The 19,876-nt window shown below is 38.0% G+C and overlaps 1 protein-coding gene across 8 annotated transcripts in view; it reads left to right on the top strand.

Annotated features, from left to right (window-relative positions):
* The window catches only part of RAPGEF2 (Rap guanine nucleotide exchange factor 2), a 184,833-nt gene that overhangs the window by 99,104 nt on the left and 65,853 nt on the right, over positions 1-19,876 (top strand). For 5 of the 8 annotated variants that reach the window (XM_058025311.1, XM_058025309.1, XM_058025307.1 and 2 more), the window contains exon 7: positions 442-459. The exons of 2 other annotated variants lie outside the window; for them this stretch is intronic. In XM_058025311.1, coding sequence (XP_057881294.1) covers positions 442-459 — 18 coding nt within the window. Of the gene's footprint in view, positions 1-441; positions 460-15,009; positions 15,481-19,876 lie in introns of those variants that run through there. One more of the 8 variants, XM_058025313.1, reaches the window with a different exon arrangement.

The following is a 19,876-nucleotide window of genomic DNA, read 5'->3' as shown; positions in this document are numbered from 1 at the left end:
TAACAAAGCTGCTGTCATATTATCCTCAAAATCTTCACAATGTGTAATTTTCCTATAGTCTGTTTTACCCTAAATCCACAGAGTTAGCATGTAGAATTATTGTATTGGTTGTTGATACATAATTATGTTTTATTTGCAGTAGGCTCTGAATGCTTTTCTTCAGAAGGTTCAAACAGTATTTTCTGAAGAAAGTTTTCTGTAGCATAAAAGCAGACATGAAATGCAGATGCATGGTGTGCTTTTCAAGAATTAAAAGTTAAATGCAGTGCTCTCAGTTGCAGCACAGCTTTCTGCAGTAGAGCCAACTTATATGGGATGGTGGACCCTCATTAACATGATTTTAACATTATCTTCATAGTGGTGGAATGTACTATGGCATGTCTGATAATGTTCATCTTTTCCTTTCCTCCTATATGGCATTCATTTCATTTTGGCTCACAGGAATGCACTAAACCTCAGGTATTGTAACTTACTGTGTATGGTCCACTAACAATTTACTCGTGGGTTTGCGGTGCGGTGCCATAATACTGATGCGACATTATGACTAAAATTGCCTTGTAGCCTTTGCTTTGATAGTTCAGCAATCTCAATGTGATGTAAAATACCTGTGTAATGGTGAAATTTACTGACAGCACCATGTCTCTTACACAGCTGGATTGACCTTCCTTGCTTTGGCATCCTGTGATGTTTAGGAAACTAGAACTATAAACAAAGGGTGTATATCAAATATTTAGTGTTTGTCAGGTGCTTTACTCAAGTATCTCCTTCATAGCTCAGAGGACTTAATCTTTGATTTTGACTTAAAAAATTGGCCCCCTGTCACTGCTTAGTACCTGTATGTCAGTAAAATGGGAAAATGGAGTGTGACAGGATGAGCAGTAAAGAAACTAAAAAGGCTTTGCCATGGTGTTTCTTGCTGGTCTTCCATTCTGATGGTTTCTACTGACTCAGTATAAAGAGGCTGGATTTTCTAGGCAAAGTATGTCTGAATGGCCATTATCTGAAACACAGGTTTGCCAAACTAGGGAGAAGAAGGTGCCCAAATAAGTCAAGTATCTTGGAATGGTACCAAACCAAACAGAATATGTATGTTTTTCCTGATATCAGATATCCTCAAATGCTCTCAAAGTGAGCTGAAGATCTGAGTGGCGTCTTTTAAACTTAAGGGGCATTTGCAGTTGTGCCTGTCAATGCCAAAATAAATTCTGAGCATCCATCAGATACAATGTTTGTTAAGAATGCGTATTATTAAATTGTCAAATGTCCCCACTTTTATGCTTAAGAAATCTCTTGTGATAGAGCTGAAAACAAATTGAAACTACTTAATTTTTTTTAAATTCTCCCTTTCTTCAAACATTGCTTTTGTCAATTTTCCTGCTATTTTTTGATCAGGAAATGTGTTTATTTTAAAAGTTCCTTCTGTGTCACATTGTTAAAATAATTTATCTAAAACACTTAGAGAGTTCAAATTTCAATATATTTCCAGTATCATAGACAAGTGATTTCTGGGCTGAATTGTTCTCTTCCTTCAAAGTGTATAGTACATTTCTTTTAGGAACCCAGTTCCTTACCTTCAGATCAGTGCTCCCCAGTTTTTCAGTGGCATGATTCTGAGTTACCTATGGTTACTAAAACACTATGTTTAAGGGTGATAATGTACTTCTCAAATTATGGTAGGAATTTGAAAGACTCTGTAGTATTTTATAACTTACCCTAATGTTTGAAAGGTTATTTGACATGAAATCTAATGTTGAGTATCAGTACTGAGGCATATTACTTTTAAAACAAGTGTTGGTGGTTTCTAGGGTAAGGAAATTAGAAACTTCATTGCAAATGGGAATAAAATGAATGTGATTTACCACACAGATAAAATTACATCCTTTTTTTACCACCTCTATAGTTTGGTAAAGTTGATTAGTTCCTTTTTGCAAAGGAAAAATTAAAGCTGATAAGTTTGAGCTGTTCTCAAATGAATCTAGAAAATGTTTGCTTGTGCTTCTCACGTGTCAGAAACATCTTTAACTAGGTTAGTGTTAATGCCTCCTTACTTAATAGCAGAAATATGATTTTTACTCCCGAATGTAGATTTTCATTCTGTGTGTACGTATACTTAAGGCTACATCATATTTTCAGCGCAAAGCCTTTGTTTAGAGTGATTTGACTGAAACAAGTGTGAACCCATTCTCCTGAGAACCTACATGGCTTTACTTCTGCTTTAGACTGTTGTTTGTTGTTTTGGGTTTTTTAAATATACTTGAAAGTGAATAATCACCTGTGGAATGATTTTAATAAAGACTTTCTTGTAATATCTTACTGCCAGTAAACTTTGTGGTGGCTTCAATGCATCTGTGAAGAGTAAGTCATGTTCGGTCTGAGTGTTGCTGAGCTGGCAATTCTGTATATAATGTATGGAATATTTGGCATAAATTGACACAAGCTCATAAAGGAAAAATCACTTTGTCCAAAATAAGGTGCTGTTCTTTAGTGACATAGAGATTACAAGCAGTGATTTGTAACTCCCTGGTTTGTGATAGTGTGTATCTCTCTAGACTTGGTATGTAAACTGAGATGTGGGCTTTTACTAGTCTTTACTGTAGTCTTTACTTTGCTAAAGGCAAAGTATCAAATCTTACTGGGGTGTATTTAAAGAGATGCAGGTAGGCCTGTAAGAATAATACTGAAGCACCCGCGGATAGCCCCGGACAGAGAGATGGTGTGAGGTGTTTTACTCTGTGTGCATCTCTCTAGATTTGAATTAGTTAACAGGCTTATGAAATTTGCTGCTAGTGCATTGTCAGCCAGCTGCTGAAATCACTGCAAAAGGGCTCTCTGCCTTTAGTAGCCTTCTTTATCCCATTCAGCTTGAGATTCACGGGGGGTGACAATCCCTTTATCCGGTGCTGGAAAGAAAAGAGTGGTGGGCACAGAGCCATCGATAACCCGGGCTTCCACCCCAGTTACAGGCATGTAACAATTTCATCCTCACACACTGCTGTGGAGCACTGTCAGATGTGTTTAGGGCAGACAAGTATTCCTTCTGGATTTTATTTGAAGGAGTTGACTGAAAATGTGAATGAGAGGAGGGCTGGAAATTTTACCATGTCTAATGTTGCTGAGTCAAATCTGATCTGCAGCCATGACTCCCTGAAAAAATAAGCATGAGAGTTTTTTCAAGCTTTTCTTGTGTGTGTGTGTGTGTGTTTTTAGAAAAGGATAGGAGCCTACTCATTTAGCAGCAAATTGTAGAAAATTTTCTTCCTGCTCCTATGTTCATTTAAAACTAATAGTGTAAAGCATTGGCAAAGTAGCCTTTTTTTCTGAAAAGGTTTGGATTCCCATTGTCTGCCAAGAATCTAAAATACCTGAATTGAAAATTTATGTTCAGATTGTTTTATGAAACTAATTTGCCTTTACCTTTCTTTTGTCTGCAAAATGATATTATAAAACTGTTGTATTTCATATTGCTACATTTAGGAAAGATTAAAAAAAAATTTCCTGCCTGAATTAGATGCAAAACCCTGGTTTTCCTTTATTCAGTGTGTGGCTACTGAAGTGATATGGAAGTTTATAAGATGACAAGCAGTGTTTTCTGATTGTTAACATAGATGACAATTTCAAGAAGTTGATTCAATTTTTTGCACTTTGTTGGAGAAGTCCAGTACAACTTGGGATGAGGTTTAATCTTAAAAACCAGCAAAATAGCATTGCTTCTCTGCATGTTTGCTTATGTTGTAAAATACATGTTGCTGCATGTCTTCCCATGGACCACACATGTGATCATGAAATACCTCACATGTGCTTGCTTTTCAACAGTGTGGACTTTGCAGTAGCTTGAAAAACTGTATTCATGTTAGTGCATTGTATTTTATGTAGTCAGTTGATTCCAGTGTCACGGCATACTTAGTTATCTTGTGGAATTTCACTTGTTTTAAATTCGTTTGAGTCAGTAGAAGTGGTTGCCAGATACCCAGTCTACAAGAAATCTGTTTAAAGGAACACTGTCAATCTTTCAAGCCTGTAAATAGCTGCACCTTTTAATGCTTCTGATGATTTTTAGAAATATGTAGAACTTCCATTCTAATACAAGATCACTTACTAAAACAAAGTACAAACAGCAGATCTGGTCATGAGTATTGACATTAACAATAAGAAAAGCTTGCTTTTAGGGAGAAAGAGCCACGTCTAAGAAAACTGTTTGATGTGACAGTGGGCAAGAAAGTGTTATAGACACAATGAAAGCCTGACTTTGTGAAGAGGTGCAAAGGATCTGGAGAGGTTGGAGGGCAAAATAATTTTTTAAGCATCTTTGACCTTAGAAGTGTTGCAAGTATACTTACAAAGGAAAACAGTGCTAAGAGAAACAAGTGGGTACAAATAGACTTGGTTATCAGAAATGTTTGTAGTGCAGGATGTTCAAAGGTTTTGGCTTTAGAGGCTTGTATGAGTTATGGTACCTGGACCTATGTAAATGGATTAGATTTTGGAACTTGCTGGTAGCTGATTTTCTCCAGACAGAGGAAAAATGTGAAGAGGAAGGAAACTGAGAAGGTTCTCCTCTGTGGCTTAGGCAAAATGAAAGCAAGAAGATAGCCTTTATTTTTAAATAGAAGTTGAACTGAACTCACTCTGTTCCTGGTTATGACACAAATTAATTTAAGTAATGTCAGCAGAAAAGCATAATTGGGTACACACCTAAATTTGCAGAGTATTGCTCATGAGAAGTAGCGTGCTCTGCAGTTTTAAATGTGCTAGCATAGATAATGCATGCTTGTTTGCCCATACAAACTTGTCTCTATTAATAACAAAACAGTATAAAATAATTCATTTAGCATTTCTAGTGTTCACGTTGAAAGTAAAATACACTGTATTGATTGTTCCATTAATAAAAGGGCTAGTTCTGAATGCTGCCAAGTGCAAGTGTCCTTTTACCAGGAAGGATATTTGTTAAGTCACTTTTCTTCATCTACAAAATCTAGTGTGTAATTTCATGAGCAACTGCTTCTGTTATTCCGTGATGGTGATGGTCTGCTCATGATTGCAATTGAGCTTGGTGTGCACATCATAATGGGAAGTAAAACAAAATACTAAATAGATAGACATAGTCTATAATTGAACACATCCAGTAGCATTAATTCCTGAACAGTGTGACTGTGTTATACATGTTAGGTGCATTTTGAAGTGAGACACTACAAAAATGGTGGGATAGTTTTACCTGAAATGTGAAATGCTTGAGATGATTTGGCCAGCTCATGGTAACCATGTTTTTTATGGAAGTTGGATGTTTCTTCATGGGAGCATCCACTGGTAATGTTATAATGACAATAAGGAACTCCCATCCCTGTGTTCTGGCAAAACACCACCTTTTTAGCCTCACAGCTTCCTTTCTTCTTCACTGCTGTTGTAAGAGATTGCTACTGTTTCAATTTATGTGTTAAGTTTTGTATTATTATTAATATATGAGCAATGCTATCATTTTATTTTGTGTAGCACCCAAAGTTAAGCAAAATTGTTAGTTCATCATCCTTTTAGTAATTACTACTGGCAAGCTAATGCAAAATTAATGACATGCAGTGTTATTTACTCAACTTGCAGCTTCTGTCAGAGGTTGTCTATTTTTATAAATTACATCATCCTTACTGCAGAACTCTCATATCCATTGGGATTTGCTATTCTTCCATTCCCTTTGGAAGGGCTCACATTGATGTCATAACTGGATTTGTAATTGTGATGAGAAGTGGAAACTGAGAGAAACATTGAAGCCACGCAGTATTTTCTGCAACTGAAGTGTCAGTAATATTTCTGAGGGTTTTTTTGTGACATATTAATGCACTGGGTCCTGTCTACAGCTTGCAGAGTTGACAATGACCACACATATGTAAAACTTTGGTTAATGACAGCCTAGATTTTCTAGAGTAGCACGATTTTATTGCTGATCCTGACTTGTGATGTGCTCTTTAATACTGTTAAAAGATTGTTTTTCTGACATGTAGGGTGTAAAATTAAATGTGAGGTATGTCATCAAAGCATAAAATTGTTCATGCAGCAGAAAAATGGATTTTTCATTACTCTTTTCTAAATTGATCAGTGCACAATGTAACTATATACAAATATTTTATTTCTAGCAATTGGATTCTATGATCCTTGTTGAGTCCCTTCCAACTCAGCAGATTCTGTGATTAGAGTTGAGGAAAATTAAAGAAGCAAATATATACATGTGTAAAAGGATATCCTCATTAGAATGGGGTTGTTCAGTCAGAAACACTGTTTGTCTATAAAGTACATATGGGGAAATGGGATCTGTCCTATTGTATTTGTAGAATGCCATTACAGATCCTTTCAATGCTGGCATTTCTGTACAGACCAGTATCATGAGTGATTGTAGTAGTGCAGTTATTTTCCCACTAAAGGATGGAAAGAAGCTCTCAGTTCATTTTTTTTCCTCAAGCATCTGAGCCACTGTTATGTGACCTGAGCTTGCCATAGTGACTTAAAGATAAAATTATTAGTATTATTGGGTATTTCTGAGTACTTTTAATAAAGCCTTGTATTTGACTTGACTAGTTTCAAATTATCATTTTGCTGAGTGAATTTCAAAGCTCTAAAAAAAATTAACAAATTTAGTAGTTAAAACATTTTAAGCAACTATAGAATTGAAACATGGGGAAAAAGTAGCGATCCGGGTTCCAAGAAGGCAAATGGCATTTTTGCCTGGATCAGCAGTGATTGTCACCAGTACTCAGAACTGGTGAGGCCCCTCCTGGAATCCTCTGTTCAGTTTGGGTCTCTCACTACAAAAAGGACATTGGGGTGCTGGAGTGTGTCTAATGTGTGGTGAGTAAACCATTTTCAACTTTATTGGGTAGATGTGTGTATTACAGGGTCCAGGCTAGATCCTGCTGAGTGCAAATGCCATTATCCATCCTTCATTCAGTAGCAGTTCATTTCGGGAGAGCTAACAAGTCCTAAGTAAAGCAAGGTAGTTACCTTGAATTTACCACAAGGTTTGTCTGTGAATTCTTTCCCTGTCCTTCACCACCCTATTGTGTAGATATACTTTTTATGCACTTTTTAAATGCCTTGTATTTGCACTTTTCTGATGGAAAAATTTTTAATATTTTTCCCTTTTAGAAACCCTTATTTTGAATGTAAGGTCTAGTTAAAGTGTTAGTGTTCTGTTGTATGTGTGATGGGTGTTGGGAGCTGGGCTTTATGTTTGAGTGGTTTGTGTTAATTATATTTGAATTTTCAGACAGTAAAGTTTTAACATGCAGCTGGAACAGCTGGCAGGTGTTATGTGTATTGTTGTTGAGCCTGGCAGAAAACCTACACATGTTGTTCTCACACTTTTTCATTATTTTATATGCAAGTGTGTATGCATGTCTTACAATGTAAAATATTTTACTTTTCCTTCCTTTTATTTCTAAATCATGTATTACTCTTGAACACTAGTTGGTCAATGAAAGGCCTGCAACTAACTGGTTTTCAAGTTTTAGAATGATCTGTGGTGCACAAAAGACCACTTTAAAAGTAAGAATTCTGACACCAGTCTTGGAATACAAAACAGTGTAGAACCAAATTACAAGGGAGACTCAGTCTGGCAGCTGCACTTCTACCTATTTTTATTTAACACTTCTGTATCTAGGTAGCTGATCTTGCAATTACAAGGGAAAAAATATAGTGTTACATTTGCAAAATGGGACATCCATCAAGTGATGGTAGTTGGCTTCCTGATTTATTTGATTAGGGAAGAGGAAAGGGCATTTCTTAGACTTTTATATTAAGTTTTCTTTATTTGAAGGATATGGTGTTATGGTTTGACTTCTTTCCTATATCAAACCAATTTAGCTCATTTTGCTTGATAATTATTTTTAAAGTAAAGGACATGTGAAATTGCCTGCGTTTGTTGCTGATAAAGAGATCTGTATAAATTATTTCTGTTCAGTTGCTAGAGGCAGGGCACAAAGCTCTCAAGATGTGTTAGTGCATGGTGCATTACACAAGAGAGGATATGCAAGGGCACAAGGCGGGAGTTCTCCCCAAAGAAAATGATCTTACACTAGTAAACTCTTCAGTGTTGATTTTAATTGGGAACCCCTGGAGTAGGCTCTTCAGAGAGTCTCCTGGCATGAGGCTATGGCTGGAGACAAAATCCAGTTATTTCCTCCCAACAGACAGCTGAAGTGAGGGAAAATTCTCTCTAACAGCAACCAGCTCTTTCAAAGTTAAACTTCCTCAAACCACCAGAGATAAGTAGTAAGCTACTCTGGGAGATGTCCAAGTCCATACATATTAAAAAAGATGAACAGGCAGTCTGGTGGCTTTCTGCTGGTCCCATCTACATCTGCACCTTGAACAGAATTTCAGATTCTCCCTTAAAACTTCTAAGTAAGAAACTGTTAGAATCACACACACACAGAATCACAGAATTACTAGGTTGGAAGAGACCTTCAAGATCATCAAGTCCAGCCCATGCATTAACACCTCAACTAAACCATGGCACTGAGTGCCACATCCATTTTTTTTTTAAACACATCCAGGTATGGCAACTCCACCACCTCCTCAGGCAGACAATTCCAGTACTTTTTCACCCTTTCTGTAAAATCTTTTTCCTAATATCCAACCTATATTTCCCTTGGCCTAGCTTGAGACTGTGTCCTCTTGTTCTGTCAGTTGCTGCCTGGAGAAAGAGACCGACCCCCACCTACAGAGACTGCACCCACCTTTCTGGGAGCTGTAGAGAGTGATAAGGTCACCCCTGAGTCTCCTTTTCTCCAGGCCAAACAAGCCCAGCTCCCTCAGTTGTTCCTCATGGGGCTTGTGTTCCAAGCCCCTCACCAGCCTTGTTGCTCTCAGAAAAGCATTTTGTATAAGCTTAGAACAAAACTACTGCCCCTTCACTACTGCTGAAGTCATCCAATGAATAAATAAACAACAAGAAATGACAGAATACCAGCTAGCATTTACAGGAGACTGAAAATTCTGGGGTTTGTTTGTTTTTAATCCATTAATATTTCATATTGAGACATTAAATAATTGTTCCCCTGCCTTGGTTGGTCTCAGATACATTCAGTTCTGTGCCACCACAATCATCCTTGCAATGCAAATAGGTCAGTGTATTTCAGGTAACAGGTTTCAATGGAACTACTAATGACCGTAACAATATAGAATGTGGACAGTTGATTGGCCTCAGAAAAATATCTGAGTTTTATTTTTACATTTTAACAGTGAAGCAGTAGGATACACATGGATGAGTTATGCAGTATCCACCTTCTTTAAGAAAAGTTTTTCTACATTGTTCTACAACAAAGAATGTGAAATTTTAGGGTTGCCTCACATAAGTGAAGGACTTGTGTCCCTGGATTCCTGCTGTGAAATTGGTATGGACATGATGATATGTGAGAGTTTTTGTGGATATTTTGTTAGTTTGTTTTTCCTCCAAGACAGTGGACTGATTTGTATCTCCGTAGTGAGCCTTGTCCCCAGCAGGTATGGATGTCAAAAGTGCTGTTTAGATCTGGTAAAGACAACTTGCTTCTCCTGTATGCTTGGCATCATGATTCTTGACCTTAAAAGTGTGTCTGCTGTTTTGCTTTGATGCTTTTCTCCCCAGTTAAAGAACAGAAAACACATTCTCACCTTCTCTGACGTAATTAATATGCCATTGTTAAATGTAGTCATTACACCAACGTGAGAAAATTTTGTAAACATTGGGAAAAACTTCCATCTATCCTGACATAATACATTCTTTCCACTTCTGAAGTACTGAAACAGTTAAAGAAATGAAACTAATCTGTGACCATTCTGCCAACTGAAGTCATTATACTGCAAATTTTATGCCTGATTTTTAACTTTTAATAATGATAATGTATAGTTTTAAAGCCATGCATTCAACTTCATGCTTGTGTAAGAGTGAGTGCTTTGTTTTGTGTAAAAATCACAGGTAAATCAGTTAAACATGACATGAAGTGGCTTCACAAACATGCATATAATATATATGTATGTACTATATGATTTTGACAGATATTCTGGAAATAGGACATGTTGTCGCATTTTGGATGAGTGACCATCCGTAGGTTTTCCTCGTATCTGTTCTAACACAGTTGTCAAACATAAGAGGATTCAATGGCAAGTATTTTAGATGAATACTATAAGTTGCTCCCATTTTAAGATGGACAGCATGCAAATAAACGCTGTGCTGTGCACAGAAGGTGACAAATGAGTCTGCTGTCAGAGGGAAGATTGGCACATCCACCCAGCTGAGGCACCAGCCTGACTGCTCTGGGCTTTTCATTATTTTAAAGATCTGGATTATGGATTCATCTGCAGCAGCAGTTCAACAGAAGGGCATTTGTTCAAATGGTCTGTAACATTAGTAAATAAGTTATCAAAACAGCACGCACCAGTGCATTGTAAGTCTTGCTTTGGTGTCACCAGTTGTGCAGTGGACATTGTTGCAGTGATGGCAGTGCCACAGCCTTAGGAATTAAAATAAAATAACATACTGTTACTTTATCTGTGTGTTATTTTAGTACCTTGGAGAACATATTTGGTAATTTTCTTTTATCCAACAATTTTATTTAAAGTTCTCAAAGTTCTTGAGAAAATACTTATGGGGTAGGTATGCCTAGACAATCCCATGTCTGCTTTATGCTGATAAATAGGAGCTCACTTGCATGAAGTCAGGTCATACAGCCAGAGATTTACATTGCTGGCAGTAAATTTGTCTGAATACTTTAGAATAAGATTTATGTATTTTATGGGACATATAAGTGTATCATAGCATTTTGAGTGAATTATTGTTCTGGGTTTTAGTGGTTTCAGTTGGTGTTTTAAAATCTGATGGGAGCAACAGATTGTTACGTAGTAATCTCTCTGGTAAGGTTAGTGGGAGGCGGAGAACACCAGCATTATAAAATTCAGAAGCATGCTCCTGGGAGCTTTAGCAGTTTTGTGTCCAATAGCCCTGAGCTTAAATTTAAGTTTTAAACTTCTTCCAAGTGAGGAGGATGGTAGAAAAAGAAGATAGGTCTGCCTTATTTCCCCTAAAATGATGTACTCCATTTTTGCACTCTTCAATTTAGCTGTCTGTTATTCCACCTACACAGCTGTGTGATATCTGTGTAATTGTCCCTTCACTGTGAATGTTTTTTCTAGCTACTGGAGTCATGCAGTGGCAGTAAATTCGGTGACCTTAGAGTGTTCTGTTGGTTTTTGACTAGGTATTTGGCCATGAAGGAAATGATACTGTGCATTGTGTTTAAAAGGAAGGGGAAAATGTGCTGATAATTTCTGATTTTGAGGTACTTCAGGAAAAGAATTGTCTCTGTGTATGTAATCTGTATAAAAATTTAAGTACTTCTGTAAATAGTTGTGAGCTCAGGTAAATGCTTGAAATTGAGGAATTGAGGTAATCTGTTGTTGCAGCATTTGTCATTTACCTAAAAAGGTTTAATACTCCAGGCATTGTTGGCACTGCTTAGGAGAATGATATCCATGTGAGATGATGTTCTAGAATGTAAAATAGTTGAGAGACATTGCAGTCAGATGATACACGCTGCTGAGATCTTTACCAATTTCTACCTAGAATTCAGTTTTGCTTGTGAATCCCTAATCCTATGGGGTATTCCTAGGATGTCCATACATTTGTAGTTGCTTTTGAAATGGCTTTTTAATGTTCTTTTCTGTGACTCATAAAGGGACACTAGATTTTTAAAAAATAAATACAGTATTTTGAATGCAGTCAGGGATAGCTCATCATGTGCAATTATTACATGTCAGGTATATTAAAATTTCATTTTAATAGCCTAAAAACATTTGCAAAACTGTCTTGCCTTCCCCCCGCAACTTTTAAGTCTCAGCAAGGAGTTCTTACATGGGTTTTGAAAAACCCATGAACAGAAAGTTGCAGGTTGGTTTTCTGTGATGTATTTATACTTGTTTATGATAGAAACTTTCCCCAGTATATTGTTCTTGTGTTTTACACTGATTTAAATTCCAATCATTTTTCACTGTAAACTATAACAATGCACTGGACTTCTACTTTATTTTTTTTTTTGAAAATAAATTATATGAGAGTATTTTCTGTACTGAAAATGGACAGTATGTTCACTCACACCATACCTGGAAATGGTGACAGTTGAGGAGGAAGGAGTAGGGAAATGGAATCAACCATTTATTCTTAAAGATGTTTTGACTCACAAATTGCCTGTGAGTGGTGTTGTCTTCACCTAATTTCATAAATGTCACTTCTCACATTTTGAGGCTTATTTTTCTGTTTTGGAAACCACAAAGTTTTTGTCAGTCTGATGCATGTAAACATCCATTAAACTTCTTAGGTTAACAATTTTTGCTGTCATGGACAAACTACTGGATTTATTTACTAACAGATGAGTAGAGGTAGATAGTGGTGACCAGCATAAGTAATAAGAAAGTTTTTCATGGCAATGTTATATGAAAGTTTTGTGTTTTACTACTATTTTGATGGGTTTAATCATGTTTCCATGTTACTCATGAAGGCTTATGGCACAGAAACCTATGCTGGATTTTAGCTGGAAATATCAAGTGATGCAGAGAGGGTGCATGTTGACAGTTGTGTGTGTGATGGAGTTCAGAAAGTGGTGTGCTGCCTTCCTGCTCTGGGGAGATATTTCTGTTTTGGCAGAGCTTCATTTTCTTCTTAACATGAGCATAAAATACTCATATTCTGCTCATGGTGTTAACCACAAGGCCACCCAATCAGACTGAAGAGGATTTCAATTACTTTGTCAACAAGTAGTATTTTTAAATTTTGTACTAGAGAGGGTTTGCCTTAGCTTCCTAGAATTCATAACTTCTGCTACTTCTAATCAGCACTTCATCAGAAAATTGATTGTGCTCAGCATTAAACTGTTTTACAAGGCTTAAGCATAATTTAATGTTCTAAAATCATCTGTTAGTTGCACTGGCACATGACAAAGACTTTCAAAATTCTAAACTAATTGTTGTAATTGAATAATTTAAAGAATAACTTTTCTTTTAGAATATATTGAAGACCAAGGGCAAAATGTCATTAAAGTCACATAAATGTAAATACATTCAGTTTAAAAAATGCTGCATATGAAACTGTGTCCATTGAAGAATTTTGCAAAAATAGACTGGATTATTTCAGGATCTTCTCCACCATTACTAGAATTCATTTCCACTAATTTTTATAGCCTCATTTGCTAGCAATCATTGCCAGAAGTGAATGAAATCAGTGTGTAGCAAACTAAGCTCATTATCAGTGTACATGTTAATTTGGGGGAAGGCAGCTGCAGATTGTATGACATAGCATTCTGTAGTATCCAGTTTTTTTCCTGTGTATTTTGCCTCTGTAACAACTGTTCAGTCTTTTTTTCTATTGTCCTTGTTGGGGAAAAAAATACTTTGAAGTTATTGTAAAGCCAGATGGTCTCTGATTTTAAAGAATGCGTTGTAAAGATGTTACAGAGAACTGTATAAAGTTGAAGCCTAATGGAAGTGGGTCAAGTGCCTGGCTTGGTCACTCCTGTGTCAAGTGTTACAAACCTGTGGCACTTCAGAGGTGCATTGTGTGGGGCTGACAATTTATTGCTTGAGCACATCCCTGTTGCATTTCAGCTCCTCTGCAGCATGATTTTACCAATACACCATGAGAAGGGGTGCCATGTAAATGGGGGAGTGACTGGGGACATTTCTGAGTTTAAGATACGATTACATTCTGAGGGGAGAATTATAAATGCCATATTTATGTCAATCTCATCCCTGTGTGTTTTTAGTAGAATTTGTGTGTTCAGTGTGCAAGGAGAAGCAGCAGCTCCATTCAGAAAGGCTTGAAATGGTATGTTAAAGGTGCCTGGACATGTACCTCCCACACCCTGTGGGTGGATGTCTCTGGCCTGTGAAAGGGCGAAGCTGCTGAAAATCTGAGCGAGCTCATCAAGTGCACTGTTTGTAAATACGTGATGAAAATGTTTACAGCTCTGCAGCAGCTCTCTTTTGGGTGGAGGGGTGGGGTGGGGAAGGGAGGTGATGTCTCTGCCTTAGCATTATCTTCTTGAAAAGTCGTGTTCAGTTCAGGATTTGGCGAGGTAAACGTGGCTCCTCATTCCCACCCTGACTTCAGGGATATTCTTAGGAGCCAGCAGCGAACGGATCCCTCCCCTCTGGGGATGCCTTGATCTTCCGAGGCTGATACGAGACACAGGCAGGAGCTTGCTGTTTTATCTGCATTGTCCATCTCTACCTTAATGAGTGAAACAGTTAAGTATCAGAGGGGGCGAGCCTCTAGGAATGTGTCTTCCATTTGACTGGAATATTTCGGTGGATAAAGGGAGAGGGAGGGAGAGGAGAGAGCGAGAGAAATCCACTTACATCACTCGAACTGCATTGAGTGTGTGCCTGTGTGCAGGTTAAGAGACAGACTTCAGTGTCTTTGCTTTCTGCAGGAAGCAGCAATGCCGTTTGTATCCTAAGAGGAATTTTTTATTTAGAAAAGGAAGCATTCTTTCTACCCAGGAAATGGCTTTCCTTGTGCGTTGCTATGCCAACTGCCTGCAGCCATGGTCTTCCAAAGTAAGCACAATAACGTAATTATATTGGCGTATTGCATTCAGACTCATCATTCTCTGGGTTTTTGTGTGTGTAACTGTTGTATTTTTGTTGCTGACTCTTTGGGCGGTAGAAGTGCTTGTCTCGATTGTGAGGAACAGGCATCATAAAATTAAATGCCCATCAATGTCACGCTGCTGAGATTAATTGTGCAAACTTGGTTAGCTGAGTGGAACAGAGATCACTGGTCACTACTCTGTCAGCATCATTAGCAGCCAGGGGAGGAGGTCCCTCTTCGTGTGCGCTGCTGCTGCTGCCCTGGTTTTGGGGGAGTGCAGGCTGGTGGTGGCGGGAGGGGGAGGCTGCATTTGTGACTGTGTGATTGCAAATGAAACAGGAGTATTAACAATGCTTGGCTGAGTGCTGGAGGCTGGTTCCTGCACCCTGACCAATATAATACTCTATTAAGCCTTTTTGAGGGAGTCTCTGTGCAGTCAGCCATTTTAGCTTTTTTTTTTTTTTTTTTCCGTCCTTTTTTTTCCCCCCTCCTCCCTTTCCCATTCCTCAGGCTCAGGGAATGGTTTTGTTCCCTTGAATGGATGCTGGATATGTAGGGTTTCATCAGGCTCTGTGCGTCCTGACACGCTTCGACTTGGAGTGTGGCAAAAATGGAGACGAACGGCGTCGTTGGGATTGCTGCTCCGCACTACAAGTGCGAGGGGGGTTTTGAGCTTACCACTAGTGACACTTTCAGCTCCAGCCTGCTTTCACCCCCTCCGCCTCTTTTTAATTTAATGCTGTAGAGGGTGACTTGCCATCCATAAGAAATTGGTACATGATGTGTAAATTCAGTTCAGCTTATGTTTCTTCATTATGAAACCACTTGCAATCCCAGCTAACCATGGAGTTATGGGCCAGCAGGAGAAACACTCAGTAAGTATTGCAAATTCTGTTTGTTCTATCAATGACCTGTCACGGGCAAACTGCATGGAGATTGAAGCTGCTTGTCGTCCTGCTCTCGCTGCCTTTCCTGCCTGTAGATTTCATAGCGGGTTTGGAGGGAAAGCTGCACCTGAGGTGGCATTAATGTCGGTGGCTGTATTTGAAATTGCTTTTAGCTTAAAAAAGGCAACTCTCTAGGTTCTTTTTGAATGTTAAAAATTTACTGAAAAAATGCTGACATGCTGTGGTTGGGCAGGAAGCTTTGAGCACTCAGTTAAAATCATTATGCATTTGTTAAAACTTTAAAGCAATATGTAAGCTGTATAACAAGTGATATAATTGTAGGTGATGATAAGAATAGATTTATTCTGTCTAGTGTGTGGCACTAGTGTAGTTTTGCCTTGTAGCATGGCGTTGAACATCTGTGATACACTTATGCTGAAATGCAGAAACTGTTAGTAAAACATGGAATGAACAAAAGGCATAAGTACTGATGCTTTCTAATTGATCCCATGAGTCAGCTACACCTTTGTCATGCTTTAATCCCATAGGCTGCCTGTGTTTATTGTTTGGGAAAAATGCATTCATAGGCAGAAGAGCAAACATTATTTAACAAGGCCTCAGGTGTCAGGAATTAAAAATTTAGGTTTTGCATGACAAAAGGGTTCTGTAAGTTCTATAAAAATGTATAGAACCTTATTGCTCAGTTAAAATGTTTAAAACTTCATGCTAGATTTTATATGATTCAATATAGTTTTCAATCTTAAAATTTATTTGTTGGGAAGATATTTATGAATGTGTGTTCTGTGACTACTGTGTCTTTAAATGTACATGGGAATGTGAACTGTATGTTCAGCAGATACAGTTAAAGAATCATAAATAGTGGGAAGAGGTGATAGCAGGAACTTTCTGAAGGAAGAACATTTTTTTGGCAAGAATTCAGTGTTGATTGTGTAGAAATACAGAAAGTAATCTAGAAATGTTTTAGAATGTGTCCAGTGAATTTCTCCTACATGTGTAGAAACATATCACAGTTTCTTATCGTAGATTGTTTTGTTCCTTTCCCTTGTTAATTACATTCTAAGTATAAGGGAGTTCATGTAACCAAACCATTTGGTGTTCATGAAATATTTAGAACTTAATCTAAAAAAAACCCAAACATAACCCACCTTTTTTCCTCCTGAAACTCAAGCACTGAAGAAGCTGAAATAGAATAGGATACTTTGAATTTGCAAATAGGAATAAAATACAAAAGCTGCATATGTATTGCATATGTTTTCCTGCTCTTTCTCCTCTCCAAAGAATGTCAATGAAAAGTTCTAGATCTACTCCGGTAGCACAACAAGTTTAACTGATATTAAATAAGTGCTTATAGATAAAGGAAAAAAATAAACTAGCTTTTTAGAAACTCTACATTACAAACTCTGTCATATTCTAGTTGTATAACTTTGAGGTATTTAAATCACAGAGATGAATTTCACTCTCCAAAATGGAGATTGCACTAAAATGTAGGAATAGTAAAAGGAAAAAGGTCAAGGTATTGCTTTATAACTGTCCCCATATATGCAAGAGAAAGAAACCATACTGTCTGATGTGCAGCTGCAGATTTTGCATGAAAAAAAGACTTAAAGACTATATAGAACTTCAAACTGTTAGGACACAGACTAGCTCAGCAAAAACCACTGCATTAACAATGAAACTTTTCATGCCTGTTCACCAGGTAGACATTATTTTCCTTGGAAGGTAAGACTGGAAGATGTACATTTTTCATAGAGAGGGAAGGGAAGTTTGGAGTTCTAAGGCATAAGACTTTATCTTACTTTGCCTAAGAGGGAAAACTTCTTGAATTAATCATTTCTGGTAATGAGTTATTTTTATGTTAGTACGTTCCCAGAATTCTAAATATTTTATTGATATCTGACTTGAACTTATTTCAAGGAGAGAGGCTTAATTACTTCTGTGACATCCCCACCCAGAGTCTCACAGCTTGATTTGCTGGAGCTGAATGCAAAATTCAGTTCCAATCTGGAACTGAATGCAAAAATCTCCTGTGCAAGGTTTCACAAATTTCTGTGAATTAATTTTACTTAATGCTGTTAAATCTTAATTTCACACTAGTTTAGTTAGGGAATGAGGGATAAGGTTTAAATCTTTTGTTCTGTGAAAGTGGTATGCAAACTGGCTATTGTCTTAATCATGGTGAAAATGGAGAGAGGAAGAGTAAAAATGCTCTTGTGTTTCCTAGATTTTTTTTAATATAAAAAATAGAGTCAGCATCAATCAAGTGTATTGATCTTGCATGCCTCATATTTCATTAATAGAAGTTTGAATCAGTGCTACAAGCACATATCTGAAAGTGATGTTCCTTGATACACAACTACTGTCATCTGTTTAACAGGGAGTAAAATTATGCTGTGGGTGAAAGATGGCAGAGAAATGAAAGTAGGACTGTTGTAAAAATACTTCTGCTTAGTTCTTGTATTTGATGTACTTTACCAGATTTTGTGTAATTAAAGGAGTCTCAGAATAGTTTGAGTTGGAAGAGTCATTAAAGACCATCTGCTTCCCACCCCTCTGGTATGGACAGTGACACCTTCTACTAGGCCAGGTTGCTCAAAGCCCCATCCAGCCTGGCCTTGAGCACTTCCAGGGATGGGGCATCTTCAGTAGGTTCATTATGTTTGGCTGTGTCCTTGCTGGTTACAGGAGTCCTCTCCTTTGTAGGGCTTTCATTATAATTTTCTTAATCTTAAATTTTAGGAAGATGAATAGTGTTGCAAAAAATATTATTTTGTGGATGTTCAAACAATCTCTTGAAAAGCTTCACACATTGCATCTTGCACCTGGTTTATTATGTAGAAAAAATCACATGGAGGTCTAGTGCATGAAGGTTCCCATTGTAGGCTTGGGCCTTGTAAGGTGCTAGCTTTTGACCTCATTTCTGTTTTTCCTCTGTATCTGTTGTTTCTGTTGTTTGTAGGAGCTTTACTCAAGGTCAACTAAAAAAAAACAAACCAAAATTAAAAAATTGACAGGTATAATGACTTGTAAAAATGGGACTTGAGATCCATAGTTCTTATGTGACTGTGTACTGATTAAAAACTCATGAATTGCACAATACATTGTATTGGAATATGAATCCCAATATTACCAGGTAGATTGTGCCTGGGCCAGTCTGACCCTCGCTGCTGGGCCAAAATGGGCAGCTGTGGTGTATCACCCCAGAGATACCTTTAGCTTGCTGGTGGTTGCAGCTGGGCACTGAACAAGTCCAGGCTTGGTAGGAACTCCGTTTACCTCAGGAAGGAAGGCTTCAGGCGACGGTGAGGAGAAAGGAGATGGATTCTGGTGGAGGGTTAAATATCCAGATCTTTATTCCATGGTCAAGAGGCCTGAATCTTGGTAACAGCTCCAGCAGAATAGCAAGCACATGGTCTCATTACCTTTTTAAGCTCAGGGACAGGGGGAGGGGAGGTACAGGTGAGCACCAACCAGGTGAGAGGGGCAGGGTCTCAGGGGAGGATGACACCCAGTCAGGCCAATGACCCCTGGGCCTGAGGGGCATCCTTTGAACTTGACCAACCACACGACGCCTTGCTGGAATGTTAAGCCTGATTGACAGAATTCAATCAGCAAGGGGGCGAGGGAGAAGGGAGAGAGGTGTAGGCACACCTGGGGAAGGGACCCGGAAGTTTAAAACAGGCTATTACAACACACTGCAACAACATTGGAGTGGCTTATTGACAGCCTGTAAGAAAGTATATTTTTACTTCAGGTGTAATTGAAATAAAGTCTCTGAAAAAGGACAAGTTTTGCTGCTGGCACAGTGATCCTGGGTGCTGCAGTCTTTGATGTGCTCAACCTGTCTTGAATTACTAAAAAATACTGGAAGGAGTAAATCAAATTTTTGGGTTGTTCTTACCCTATTTTAATTCATAAAGATTTGTGGCCATGTGGCAGGGGTCCCTTCCCTCCCAGGAAAGAGAAGGAAGTGAGTGATATTTTGAGGAAAAGTCTTGAATAGGGATTGTTCAGATATGGTTACTTTCGTTTGATGTGTAGTAAAGGTGCCTGTTGGCATGCTTTCCTAAGAAATCTAGAACTATTCTAGAAATAATTTTCTTTTACTGGAAGAGATCATCAGTATTTTTCCTTGACTCATATAATAAATGTAGTGTGATATAGATGTTTGTCCTTTGAGTGAGTATCACGCTGCACTACTTAGTTGTGGAAAAGAGGTGTGGTGATGTGATCAGATGGCTACAGTTGTTAAGCTCCTTTCTATATCTGTATCTGGAACAAAAAATAGATGTATGAAAAGGTCTAGGCAGTAGTGACCTGTTGGCTGCTGCAGCTGCTGATGGTTATGATTTTGTTCATCTTGATG

This window comes from Melospiza georgiana, chromosome 5 (genome assembly GCF_028018845.1).
Source record: "Melospiza georgiana isolate bMelGeo1 chromosome 5, bMelGeo1.pri, whole genome shotgun sequence".
NCBI classification, from domain to species: domain Eukaryota; kingdom Metazoa; phylum Chordata; class Aves; order Passeriformes; family Passerellidae; genus Melospiza; species Melospiza georgiana.
The sequence above is the reverse complement of the archived record's forward strand: the minus strand, read 5'-3'. Positions and strand labels throughout refer to the sequence as shown.